The 13,619-nt window shown below is 43.9% G+C and overlaps 1 protein-coding gene and 1 long non-coding RNA gene across 2 annotated transcripts in view; both read right to left on the bottom strand.

Annotated features, from left to right (window-relative positions):
• EVA1A (eva-1 homolog A, regulator of programmed cell death) overlaps positions 1-13,110 on the bottom strand; it is a 145,200-nt gene extending 132,090 nt beyond the window's left edge. The window contains exon 1 of the mRNA XM_015859944.2: positions 12,636-13,110. Coding sequence (XP_015715430.1) covers positions 12,636-12,735 — 100 coding nt within the window. The 5' untranslated portion in view covers positions 12,736-13,110. The remainder of the gene's footprint in view (positions 1-12,635) is intronic.
• On the bottom strand, positions 1,499-3,864 carry LOC116653189. Its single transcript, XR_004306655.1, has 3 exons — positions 3,541-3,864; positions 2,891-2,932; positions 1,499-2,269 (listed from the first exon to the last, which is right to left on the bottom strand). It is a non-coding gene; the product is annotated as an uncharacterized LOC116653189 (long non-coding RNA).
• Positions 13,111-13,619: the final 509 nt, after the last annotated feature.

Below are 13,619 nucleotides of genomic sequence, written 5' to 3' on the forward strand. Positions count from 1 at the left end.
AGGTGGTAATTACACAAAATTGGCAACACAAACAGGTTTTGGTTCCAGGTCAAGTAACATCAGAGAATAAGAAGGAGATATTAATTATAGAGAGTGGATAATTTCTTCCTTAGCAGCTAATCCTCCCATTTATCCTCTTCAAAGGTCAGATCCAGAAACCCAACACTCTTTCAGCATAAAGTGAATAATCTGTCCTCATGGCCCTGTGCCAGAACTCCTGGCTATGCACTGAGCTGGACTACCTAGAGGCAGAAAGCCCGTGCCACCCATTTAATGGAAACATAAACACTCACCTTTCTTCCTGGCTACTTGAAATAGGCACCTTAACCCAATCAGAAATAGGTACAAGTGCAATTCACTACAGCCCATTTCTGTTGTTTAGCCAAGACAAGCAATGCTTTTGTGTCTAATTATGCATTGAGAAGGGAAAACATGAGAGCTGTAAGCTTGACACAGTATAAACTAGTACAAGGCAGAACTGTGTTTAAGCAAAGATCTGCTGGGTTAGGCAATGAGATGCTCCTCTTTCCACAAGGATTTCACAATTCTAGCCTCCCAGCTATAAGTGTGGTCACTAGGATTTGAACGTATTTCAGTACAGTCTCATCCTTTTCACTACCTGCTAGGATAGTCTACGGATACAGAGGGAGAAAGCCCATGGAGAAAGAAGATAACGTTTATCAAACCTGGCAATGCAAAGCACACAAGCAGCATTGGCAGTGCTCATCACCTTCAAGTTGACACACTCCCAGCTCTTCCACTTGAAGCCATTTGCAGCCAGATGGACAAGTGAGTTGCCTTGGTTGAGGCTACTGACCTTCTGCCATTCAGACTAAATAAAACAGCAAAGTTAATGCTATTTTCCTGTGATGCATCCTAATGAGCAACAGCCTTGGAGGTACTACAGATACAGAAAGTCAGTGAGATCTTTCAGGAAAAATATCACTGGTCTTTCACTGTTCTTTGAAGAACTTGTCCCCCCAAGCAAGCAGACGTTTTCCGCACCTTCAAACACAAGCTCCATTTAATTTTGACTAGACTGTTGTTCACATCCCCATAGACAGCCCTTCTTCATGTGGAGGTGGATGTTCTCTTCATCCTACAGTGGGAAGGATGACCAGGCAGGCACTGGGGAAAGAGTCGTGGTGCCAAGCAGACAAGTAGCTGGAAGGCTCTTTGCTACAGCCTCTTCTTTACCTCCCGAATGCATTTTCCACCACCCAACTGCAGAACAAATCAACATTTTTGAGTGAATACCAAAATCAAACCCATCAATGTCTGTTTTAACAACTTTGAACCATCAGAAGTTTTTGCATTTTACACAGCTGGAGCATTTTTGATCACAGAGGTTCTAATGACACTCTTACTGAAAAGGAAATCTAAATCCCACAATAAAGTTATATTCCATTAGTTATTAGGAAGGAAAATCCTTCAGTGACTTTAAATGACGTAGGATCACACCCTGATTCAGTACAATATTTTGCTCTTGAATCCTGATTTAAAACCTTTGCTTCTTACCAAAAATCAAGTGAAAAACAAGGTTTCTGAACAAGAGCTAAGTCAAATCCTACTTAAGCCTTGGGATTTCAAAAGGCTCTTCAGAGGAAACAACTTCTGCAGCTGTATCTGTTGTCCAGAAAGGCAATCAAAACAACATGGAAGGTGGAGGGAGCCAAATTCCAGTTCCTCAGTTGAGGTCTCTGTAAAGGAGTTATCACACAAGCCATCACCTCAGACCTCAGGATATCAAGGCATTTTGTTGTGTTTCTTATATATGTCTACAGAAAACATAAGTATTTGTTTGTTTGGTTTTTGTGTGTGTGTAAATAAATAAATATAAAACAGGAGAAGCAAAATAGTAGGTCTCACATGAGTTGAATAAATGCATCAAGTAGATGAGGGGATGCTGCCCATGACATTTAAAAACCATATAATATCTTTTATTTAATGCAGCACAGAGTCAACAATTCTGATTCAGTTTCTCCTCACACAGACCAGACTCTCAACTTGTTAGAAAACAATGTAAACTTTTGCTTTTGATATTTAATAATAGAAAATTGTTTGGCACATGTCGGTAGTATCTTAAGCCATGTTTACCAGTTGTTGCTCTTTTACTAATCAGAAAGGGACTGGTCAGCTGGGAAAAGCAGGTGCCTGAGCAGCATCTAGCAGAGATACAGCCCAGACCTTCCTCTTATGCTGCCACAGAGTGAGAGAAGGCAGGAGAGAGATCTTCACAGACTGAGATTCTGACAGAGCCTGATCTTCACTGCAATGAACAAAAAGCCTTATTATCAAACACTATAATATTAAACACCATTAGAAGATACAATCCTGCAGCAATAATGCCATTTATCTGAAGAGTTCTGAGTTAGTGCTTGGACCAGATGTTTGGGTTATTCCACCAGCCCCCAGCCCAGGTTTTAGACTTTTTAAAATTCCTTCCCCCCATCCCGTTTGTGTGTCAGCCTCTGCCTGCAACACTCTTCAACCTTCATCTTCTTTCCTCTTAGGAAATGCCTAGTGAACACCAGGCACTGTCACAGCCTGGTAAGTTGGCACTTTCCTGTGCTTTTCCCTCCAATAGAACTTTGAAGCCATTGGCTGCAAAGCAACCTGCACAGACTGCCAATTTATTGGGCCATTAATGAATGTTTTCTATACAGGCAACTTTCAAATTGATAAAATCCACACAGGACCAGAGGTCTGGTCTTGATTAACATGAGTGTTAAAAAAGAAATAGTATTTCTAAGCATCAATCCAAGTCTTTGAGGAAAAGAGGAAACTGTGAAGACAGTGTGTCCTACAGAACAAAGACTTTATCAGCCTCTTCTGAAAGAATTCTTGCATCAGTCATGCAAATACAGTAAATTAGCGTTAGTGTTATTACCTTAGTCATTAACTTGAGGATGCTTTCTCACTGTCCAAAATGCTAAAAATAAAAACAGAAGAGCAGGCCCAGATGAATCCCACAGGCCTGCAACCAACTGTGTCATCACGTAATCAAGATTTTAGCTCAGAGAAATCACATGCATTGCCTCTTGCTGCAGCTTTTGTTCTTCAGAGCTACTGTGGCTCTCCTTCCTTCCTTCCACATTAGTAGAGTCACTATGATAAGCCATCTGGCACATCAAATTTTATCTTTAGATTTCATTATCCAACCCATTGACTTGAGTGCCTTCTCCCATTGACTAATGAGATTAGCCCATCACCTCCTAACTGCTGCATTTATACCTAGTTGGCTTTACAGCACCCAAGAAAACAAATCTCTGTGTTGTTTCAGAATGAATGAACGTCATTCTGCTCTTAAAACAAAGCACAGCATTTATAATAGAAGACAGGTGCATCAAAACAATTAATGAACACTCTCAGGCTGTAAAATAAAAACAGAAAATACAAAAACAAACGCACTAGTCTCAAACCACTGATGTCTGTATTCTCATTCCTGGGGCTTGTTTAACACTATCAGAGCAGTGCATGAAGTATTATCTAGCATTCCTCATGAGAGGAGAGCAATGCTAGCAATTCACTGCATGTTACCTGAAAGGACACTGGCAGAGGGTGGTGTTCTAGTTCTATGTCCTGTCACTCTGCTAAGAAGCTTCCTCCAAAAAGTGTCATAAAAAGGCACAGAGAAGGAGTTACAGAAAGAAGTCCGTTGCATATCAGTGCTGTTAATAAAATATGGCACAGGAGAAGGTCCTGGAAGTCAGGATGCCAGCTCTGCTACTCTCCAGTTCTGTAATTCTGAGCAGGATCTGTTTAGTCTAAGCTGCCTGGACCCTCTTTTGGTGAATGGAGACAAACTAGCAATCCCGGGATGCCGCTCACCTCCAGACGTAGATGAAATGAAAGTCAGATTGCATTCCTACAAGTCCAAAGGAACAGCTTGGGTGAGATGAAGGTGCCTTTCATACAGTTAAATGAAATCAAATCCCACAGTCTGAGACTCGGTTTCTCCATCTGCAAAATGCTATTGATATTTATGCTCTACGGTAAGACCTGTACAGCTATGTTGTACAACTATGAATTACTCTTGATAAACTTATTCAGTGTGCTTGAATGTGATACTTTGAAACCTGCAGTAAACTCAGAACAAGAGGAAAAAAGAGAGAGGAAACATTATGGCTTTCAAGTAAAGTCAGAAAACAAGTTACAAACAAAAAAAAGTACCTGACCCTTCCTGCCTTGAAGGAAAATCAAGCCTCCAAGGAGTTTTACCTATCTCTACCTTTCTGCTGAGGGTTTTAAAGTTTCCAGAGCAGTTCTAAAAGCCTCATTAGAAATATCAATAATGATTTATCACCGAAGCAGTAGCATGAACAAGCCAGAGAGAGAACAAAACAGTCTCCACCAGAGCACTCAGACTGCAGAGAGCTTTCTGCATGCCTGAGCTTCAAGGGTCTGGATGCTCCCCAAAGATGGCCAAGTATGATTCACGTGGGGAGCAACATGGGAGGGCATGTCTCTCTCTCTCCGTGTGCCCATTTCCCATGTACTCAATTTCTATTTAAATACAGCATCGGACATTTCCCTGCCTCTCCCCACCACATTCTCTTGGGACAAGTGTGCCTTCCACACACTGCACACCTGAACTGTGCAAACCATAGCTGCTGGAACACAGCCAGACATGGTTGACAATGGAGCCAGGCACCATTTACATGACAGCTTTTCTACAGTGCAAACCAGGCCCATTGTTACCTATGCAAAAAAAAAAAGCCCTAAATGGAAAGTTCCTGTCCCTTGACAGCCACCCCTTCAAGAGCAGAGAAGGGTCTAAACCAAACTCTCACCTCAACAACACCATGCCAAATGTCTGCGCAAAAAGCATCAGGCTCTCTCCACATTTGTCAGTGCCACCATCAAGCCAATGATGTAGGGCTGGGATGGAGGCAGCTCTGTTCTCCTCCAGAAAACACAAGAAAATGGGCTAACAAGTCCCAGGGGCTCACGGATTTAGTCAGCCTCCCTCTTTATCAATCATTTTGTAGCTCAGGCCCCTTTGGCCAACAGACACAGAGCTGCCCCTCTGTACTAATCCACAACACTGACAGAGCCGAGAAGGGCTTTAAAAGGCATTCAGCAGGCACCAATACTTGGACCACACACTTCCCAAGGTACTAACAGCAAATGCTCCTGCTACACTTATCTGCTGGCAAACCTCATGAACGCGGACAAACCAACTGTATACTCCTTTTGGGTTTACCCTTAACCTAAGTAACTGAAGAACCACTGCATAGTCAGATGCACCTGTCCCCTGTCACCTCCATTCACAGACAAAAGCTGGTGTTATTTCATGCTGCATTAATTCCCTTCTGCAAGATAAACAAGCAGGTCCATGCCTGTCAACCAGTACCTCCACTTATTTTTTATCCTCCTACCAATTATTTCTGCACTGTATGGGGAAATATTTCATGCCAGAAAGTTTTCAAAGGCAGCACTACTCACTAATGAGGTAGCTGACCTCAGCAGATCTAAGGGTTGTGGCTCTCATTTGCTCTATGATATTTCAATTCATTGAATGAAATTTCTATGTCCCTCATTCCACCCTCCTTTCTCCCCCCCCAGCTACAGCAGCTCAAGTTACCACCTATCAGCCCAGCTGTACTACATGCAAGTCTAAAGCCTTTGCAAAAAAACAGCAAATATGCAAAGTCAGTGCCAGAAGTAGCATCTGCCACAGAGCAACCTTAATATCAGCACATTGGAGAAAACAATACAGGATCACAGCTGAGCCCACACATTGTAGCCACAGAATGTAGGCCACCCCAACCCACAGAATGATACAGCAGTAAAAGTCTCCAGTGTCATGTTCGTTTTTATATTTACTTGTTGGAGTAAAAGCCCATTTTAAACCCTTGAGGTAATATAACACATGTTGATACTATCATAGCAGCACAACCACAAACAGAAACTATCTGTAAGCAAATGAAAATAAAACAATCACACAGGGGGTCTCTGAGCAGGAGGTCTGAATGGTACCTGATTCTGCTGCTTATTGAAGAGGGACCTCACCCATCATAGGGGTAACGGAACCAATACAAACACAGAATCACAGAATGTCAGGGATTGGAAGGGACCTCAAAAGATCATTTAGTCTAATCCCCCTGCAGGAGCAGGAACACCTGGACCAGGTCACACAGGAGTGTCTGGGCAGGGTTTGAATGTCTCCAGAGAAGGAGATCCCACAACCTCTCTGGGCAGCCTGTTCCAGTGTTCTGTTACCCTTACTGTGATGAAGTTTTTCTCCTGTGTTCCAGCTTGTACCCACTGCCCCTTGTGCTATCATTGGACGTCACCGAGAAGAGCCTGGCTCATCCTCCTGACACTCACCCTTAACATATTTATAAATACTAATGAGGTCACCCCTCAGTCTCTCCTTCCCTGTGCACAGGTGGCAAAGAAGGCCAATGGCATCCTGGCTTGTATCAGGAATGACGTGGTGAGCAGGACTAGGGAAGTCATCCTGCCCCTGTACTCGGCATTGGTGAGGCCTCATCCCAAGTACCATGTTCAGTTATGGGCACCTCAGCACAGGAAAGACATGGAGGTGCTGGTGCAGATCCAGAGAAGGGCAATGAGGCTCATGAAGGGCTTAGAAAATCAACCCTATGAGGAGAGACTGAGGGAGCTGGGGCTGTTTAGTCTGAGGAAAAGGAGACCTTATCACTCTCTTCCAGTATCTGAAGGGTGCTTACAGTGAGAGCAGGGCTGGTCTCTTCTCACTGTTGACAAGTGACAGGACGAGGGGAAATGGCTTCAAGTTGTGCCAGGGCAAGTTTAGGTTGCATATTAGGAAACACTTCTTTACAGAAAGGGTAGTTAAGTACTGCAACAGGCTCCTCAGGGATATGATTTAGCAGAGGGTTTTTAGAGTTAGCTTACTATGGTTAGGCTGTGGTTGGACTTGATGATCTTCAAGGTCTTTTTCAACCTGGGTGATTCTATGATTCTATGATTCTCCAACCTAAAGAGACCCAGCTCCCTCAGATCTGTAGTCCCCCAGGTTCTCCTTATGACCCTTCTTGTATATGGGAATTTCTTCACTAGCAGATTTAATCAGCAAGATCAGTGGAGATCGATTTCCACACACCCTAGATAACCCTTGGAAGGTAAGCAAAACTGCCTTACAGATGGGCAGGACTGGACTCTTGCCTGTCTGGGCCATCAGTGAGATGCAAACTCTCAAGGACACAAGAAATCTCACACTATCCTACCAAATGATGCATTGGTAAGGCACCAGAACAAGTAGTCGAGGGATGTGGAGTCACCATCCCCAGAGGTGTTCAAAAACTGTGAAAATGTGACACTGAGGGACATGGTTCAGTGAGCGTGGTGGGGCTGGGATGGACTTTGTGATCTTAGAGGTCTTTTCCTATCTGTATGATTCTATAACTCTAAATCAACCTGACCAAAAATCATCTAAACTACTTAGAGCAGCACGATTAGGCATGTTTCCAAAAGCAGCCACATACCTGCCAAGGGACAGAAAATGACTAAATTAACAAAGGCCTTAGGTATGTAAATAAAATAAAATGACAAGGACACAAAGAAAAATAAAACTATGCATGCACAAACAGCCAATCTCAAGCAAAATACAAGCAGTCCTGGTGTTGGCTATCGAGATCACTGTGCATCCACATAAGTGTAGCACAGGCCAACTTCCAGTTCTTAACCAGGCTCTTTGAGAGATCAAGCCACACTTAAATTAGCATCATCAAAAGGATCAGCCAATATACTAAGTACAAAACTGTAGGGTTATTCAGCCCACTCACCACCCCAAAAAACAAACCCCAAGTTCATTCTGTACCCCCACAGCATAAATTATTTTAGCACTGCACCCAGTTCAGAAAGGATATATTAAAATTCCCACTTTTTTTTTTTACTTGAACAAACCATTTATCTTTTACGAAACTCGCTCTCAACAAACCATTTATCTTTTACGAAACTCGCTCGCAGAGAGTCTTGAGTTAGCAAACTCATTTTACCAGAAGACAATCATTTGCTTTAATTTTGCAGGGCTTTTGTCCCCAATAACACAGAGACAGGAGGAATGCTGCAAAGATGTTTTTCTAGAAGAGAGGAAAAGTCATTAATTTGTATGTCATTGCACGTTGTTAATATGAAAGTGTTTCTGGTACTGATAAAAATTTCCATTACTGGATCACCTTCTACATTGTTGCTACATAGATTCTACATTTAGTATTTTGACATTGCCAGTCACCAATGCACTTTGGGATTCTTAGGTACTCAGCCCCTGCTGACAGCTTCAGTGTTAGAACAGTGGATTTCCACATGATGTGAGCCAGAAGAGCATCACAAGGGCTCTTGAACACAGCATACCAAGGCCTGAAATCATCACAGAATGGTGTGTGTTGAAAGGGACCTTTCTCCATCCAGATGAGGAAGAGAGCAGTCATCTGGGCTGAGGCCTGTCCAACCACAGCACTCAGTCCTGCACCTCTCAGACATCCAGAGGTGCTCTGGGTTTGTCTCAAAGCGAAGGCTGAAACACACCTATTTGCCCTTACAGTCAACAGCACAAACCTTATTGCTGTGTTACAACTACACTGAAAAGAAATTCTATCTACCTTCCTCTTGAAAATCCCCCTTTTACAGCCCACGCCTTTTAACACACAGCATCCTCCTTGGAACCATGGACCCAATAGCACTCCAAAACCAATATCTGAGTCCAACTAAGGTCCTTCAAAAAGCTGCTAACATGTAGATTTTGGTGATAATTTGATGAATGGATTTGTTGAACAAATTGCTTTTACTGTGTATCGATAAAAACACAATCAAAGCTATTTTTATGCCTAGAAACCTAAGTCTTTGGCATGGCTTCCTATGGTGGCTTCTCTGAGGTCTGCAAATGGTTAAGCTCACAGTACAGACTTCTCTACAATGAAGCAGCAGTAAAGGAATCCTTCTGCACTAACATGATACTGATGGAAATCAAGTAGATCCAATGCCACTGCTGTTCTCTCCAGCTTACCTGAAATGAGCTAACGAGCAGGTAAGTTCCTGCAGGAATGGATAGAACCACAGCAGCCACATAATCACAATGCCTAATTCCCTGTGGACATTCAACTAGAAACTAAATGGCCACCAGCCAACATGGGTTTGCATGATTCATATGTAGTGAAAGAAACCCTGTGGCTGGAGTTAGAGATAACACACAGGATGTAAGGAAGAGTTGTTGGCTAAACTTTCAATGCCCAGCACCAAGATGAGTTTTAGCCCTATTTTCATTAACACCATGAATGACCTCTGAGTACTGTAAACAAATCAGCAGCTTCCAGGGCCTACACAGTGCAGCAGTAGCAAAAAAAGCCACTGACTTCCTTGTCTTGGACTCCCACCACAAACAAAACAGGGCTAAAACAAAGGTGAAGCTTTATCTACCAGCAGGGATTTCAGAGTTCATTGCAAGAAATGAGATTAGGATTGCAGGTGTTACATTTAAGGCACAGAGTGTTGAAAGACCAGCCCCTTACCCACACCGTATCACAGACCTCAAGCCTCACCGTGTACATAAGGATGTGCATGACATACCATGACACTGAGTCCTGAGCCTTCAAACACTCCTGAACACAAGAAGCAATCGCAGGGAGATTAGACCATTAGAACAAGAAGCCACAGAGAGAAAAGTGAAGGCGTTTTTTGAGTAGCAGCTACAAAGTGCCTGATTACTCCACTTGCTCCCCAAAGACTTGCTTCCTACACCCACACCCCCCCCCCCCACCCCCCCTGCAGACAATGTTTAAATAACTACTGAAGAAAACAATCCCCAAACTCTTCACATAGTTCAAATACTTCACCTAAAAGGAATTTTGATTCTTACACCTCAGACTGCACCAGCCCTCAGCACAACACACACGTTTACACCGTGGTGCCTGAATTGTGCACACAGAAGGCATGGAGCTGCAGAGCTGCTCATGGGCCTGGGACTACAACAAGGAGATGTGCCAGCTCTGAGTATGTTTTCCTGTGAAAAATGCCATGCTGGTCCTCCACTTACTCTTTTAAAGTGCCTTTCCCATAGTCTACATGAAAAAGAAGTCCTCCTGCAGCCAAGAGACACGTACCTGAAAACCTATGTTGCTTCTTTCCAGGACTGGAGCTCCAGAATATTTCTACCTTGCCCCAGAGAGACCATATTACTAACAGCAGCAGCCCCCCAGCAGTACTCAGTCAAACCAAGCAGAGAAGCTGTGTGGCTGAATGAGGTCTTCAGGGTTTTAGAAACATCACTCTCCAAAGAGCATCAGTTGCTCTCTGTTACAGTACTGCTATTTATAACCTGGAAAAGCCTTTCCATCCCAGAGAGCCATATCATCTCCTTCCAACAAATGGACTGCAGCCAAACTACTGCAGAAACCTTCCAAGAGAATAGATCAAGCCTTGCATTCCTCAGCAGTGATACTCAATAAAAATCCATTCATCTCCTTGGGATGCAGACAATTCATGTCTCAGATGAACATCCTTTGTGTAGGGTGGCAGGGTTGTATTTGTTTCCCCGAAGACCTTCAACTGCTCAAACGCAGCCATAACAGAGATGAACTCTGAAAGCCCAGAAGTACAGGAAAAACAAATGGCCAGGAACAATTATAACCAAATTATGCTACAAGACTTTCTCTTTCCCTTTCTTTCTAACACCTGACAATCCTTGTATAGGGGTAACAGTAGCAAAAAGAAGTGATCCATCATATAGAAAGAATTAACAGGCTGCACCATTGCTGCTCAAGCTCTCAGCACTGATCTCTGCAAAATATTTTGGGGAAACATAATGCAATTTGGAAAATGCTGCATCTTTCACTACCCCTTTTCATCTTGCTTTTCATCAACGTAACTTCTGAATGCCTAAAACTCTAACAGAACCACCATAGCAGGTACAGCCCTTTCCTGCAGCAGAACACGTTTCCTGTCCCATAAGGTACACTTAGTTCAACAAGACTGGGGACGTTTGCCAAGTTTGCTATTAGGAAACTTGCTTGGATCGGATGAAGATTTCAGCCATTGTAGAAACACACTGCAGACTATGCTGTAGGGCTCACAGACCCTGCGTCAGAGTACAGCCACTCAATGCAGTTACACAAAATTTACAGTTACACCCCTCATCACACATCATGACCACACAGATGGATGTTAAAATTATCTTTGAAATGACAGCATCTATCCCCACTGTCAGCACCACCAAGGCCAAATGAATGAGCACTTACTGCACTGGTTACATGACACACACACAGTGCTAAGTTCTCTTGCTCTGGGACATTTTTGCACACCTTAATGTTTATCAGTTGGCCTGTTGGGGAAGAACTGTATCTGTATTGTAGAAGGACCAATACTTCCATTACAGCTTTTGCTGCTGTCCTGCCCACCACTCCACACATCCCTCCTGCGCTAATTTCACTGCAATAAGGAGCACAGAGAAAGCTCATTGTTAAGAAAGGAGGAGAAATGCAAGCTTATTTCCATTCAGAGGCAGATCTGCTTTGAATGGCAGCCCCCACATCTGACCTGCATCTGAACAGGACTTAATCACAAGCAAGACAGCCCCCTTCAATTCCCACTAGAGGTTTTCTAACTACCATGTATGTTTCCCCCCAGATCTACCACAAACTCCTTTCTAACATAAATCTCTGAGCTACACACAGGCTACATGGCACCCCCAGGAAGCCAACAGCAGCGCTGCAATGTGCTGAGCCCACAGTCTGGGGGCTAAGATTGAATGTTTTCATTAGCAAAATATAATTGGCAGCTTTTATATTTTACAGCAATTTTACAGCACTCACATAAATGACACACCAGACCAGATCTTCACACGGTCACAAAATTCAAGGAGATATCCCAAAGGCAAAGTGACCCCACCAGTCATTCCTGAGCAAAACAATCTCCACTGCTCACAGGAGACCCAGAATGTTTCCTCTTACCCATACGCACATTCACAAGGAATAGAAAGCTAATTTTAAAGTGACTGATACAGTTGTATACAGTTATAAAAACTATATGGGACTTCACACCTTCAAAGCAACGTGTATTTAACTGTTGTGCACAAAAAAACCCCAAACCATTATAAACATTTTTAATTTCCTATTGCACAATTAAATTGGAATTGAGACACTTTATCATAGTTTAAGCCAACACGGGATCAGAATGTCATTTATTCTACACATCCAATATCTCCTTGTTTCCTGAGCTTTGGAAGCACTTGGAACAGTCAGGAACTGTATGTTAAAAGCAAAAGAATCCGGCCCATTACAAAAGGCAAAGATCAGGGAAGACCGAAGTGTTATAGGCAACATTGTCCCAAGTCCTAAATCTCACTTTTCACAGAGAAACACAGCACAAAAACTGCTACAAACAGAAATTAACATGATCCCCTTCTCGTCCCAAAGTTACTCAGTTCTAACTCATCCGAAGCAGTTTTACTAAGGGTTATTGAGACAGGATTTTAACAAACTCAAAATCCTCTTACGGGAGATCCTTTTCATCAGATTACTTTAAAAGGATTAAAACTGCTCCCCGCGCAACTATCCCTGCTCTGCTCCCAAGTGCTCTCCTTGCGCTGTTCCCCCACGCTGTAACAGGAGCTCCCAGCAGCCGGCCAGGAGGGATCAGCACTTCTCCCCTACCTGAGAAGTCTGCAGAAGTCTTAGCAAAGTTGCTGAAAGCTGTCAAGCACATCAGTCCTACGAGAAAAGTGGAGGTGGGAGACACATCTGGGCAGCACATTCTTAATTATCCTCGCGGCTTATTTTCTTCCAGGGAGAAGGAAAGCACTTTCTACCCCAATTCAACGCTCATTGCCCGGAGAAAACTATTAGTCCCATTGCTTGGAAGGATCACAGCCAACAGCCAGGAAGAAAAAGCAGCCGCGCGCAAAGCCCCCCCCACATCCCCCTTTGGAGTGAATGAATCGCACAGGGTGAGGCTGGAGAATGACGCCAGCCCACCTGAGTCCTGGCGGCAGACCCAGGGTCCTAAAGGCCATCCCTCCGCCCCGCTCGCTGCGAGCTCCCAACATGCGGCTGTCCCGCAGGACCTCGAGGGATAAGGGCTATGGGGGAGGGCTCTGGGGGCTGATGTAGAGAAGCCTGGTTGCTGTTACATTAGACTCTTCTCTCTCTGGTGCAGAGGGACAGAAGGACAGGGAGTATTTTCAAAGCAGGGAGCCCAAAACAAAGTGTTTGAATATACACGGATTTCTGGAGTGGTGGCACGTGCAGCTGCTGCTGATCATGAGCAGCAGTGTTCTGCCAGGCTGGTGGCAGGGCAGCTCTTTGGTTATAACCAGTGCTACAGCTGATCCCATTGGGGATACTTGGCACTGGCCCTGGGATCAAACCTTCTTGGATCTCGCTGCTTTCCTTTTGACAGCAGCCAGCCACACCAGGATCCATCTGTCCCAGTGCATGCCTCTCCCCTCCCTCAAATTCAACAGGTTTTAATACAGGCCTGTCACATTCAGACCAAGAGACTTGTCTCCTGCCACAACAGATGCTTTAATCAAGTACCATAGCATTGAGGCTGACCCCAGCACTGCTCAGCCTACAGAGTTAAGAGACAGCTTTGGTTCACCTGAAAGCATGCTCAGTACTTGATCTTGCCTGATCTCC

The sequence above is a fragment of the Coturnix japonica genome, chromosome 3 (assembly GCF_001577835.2).
Source record: "Coturnix japonica isolate 7356 chromosome 3, Coturnix japonica 2.1, whole genome shotgun sequence".
In the NCBI taxonomy this organism is placed as follows: domain Eukaryota; kingdom Metazoa; phylum Chordata; class Aves; order Galliformes; family Phasianidae; genus Coturnix; species Coturnix japonica.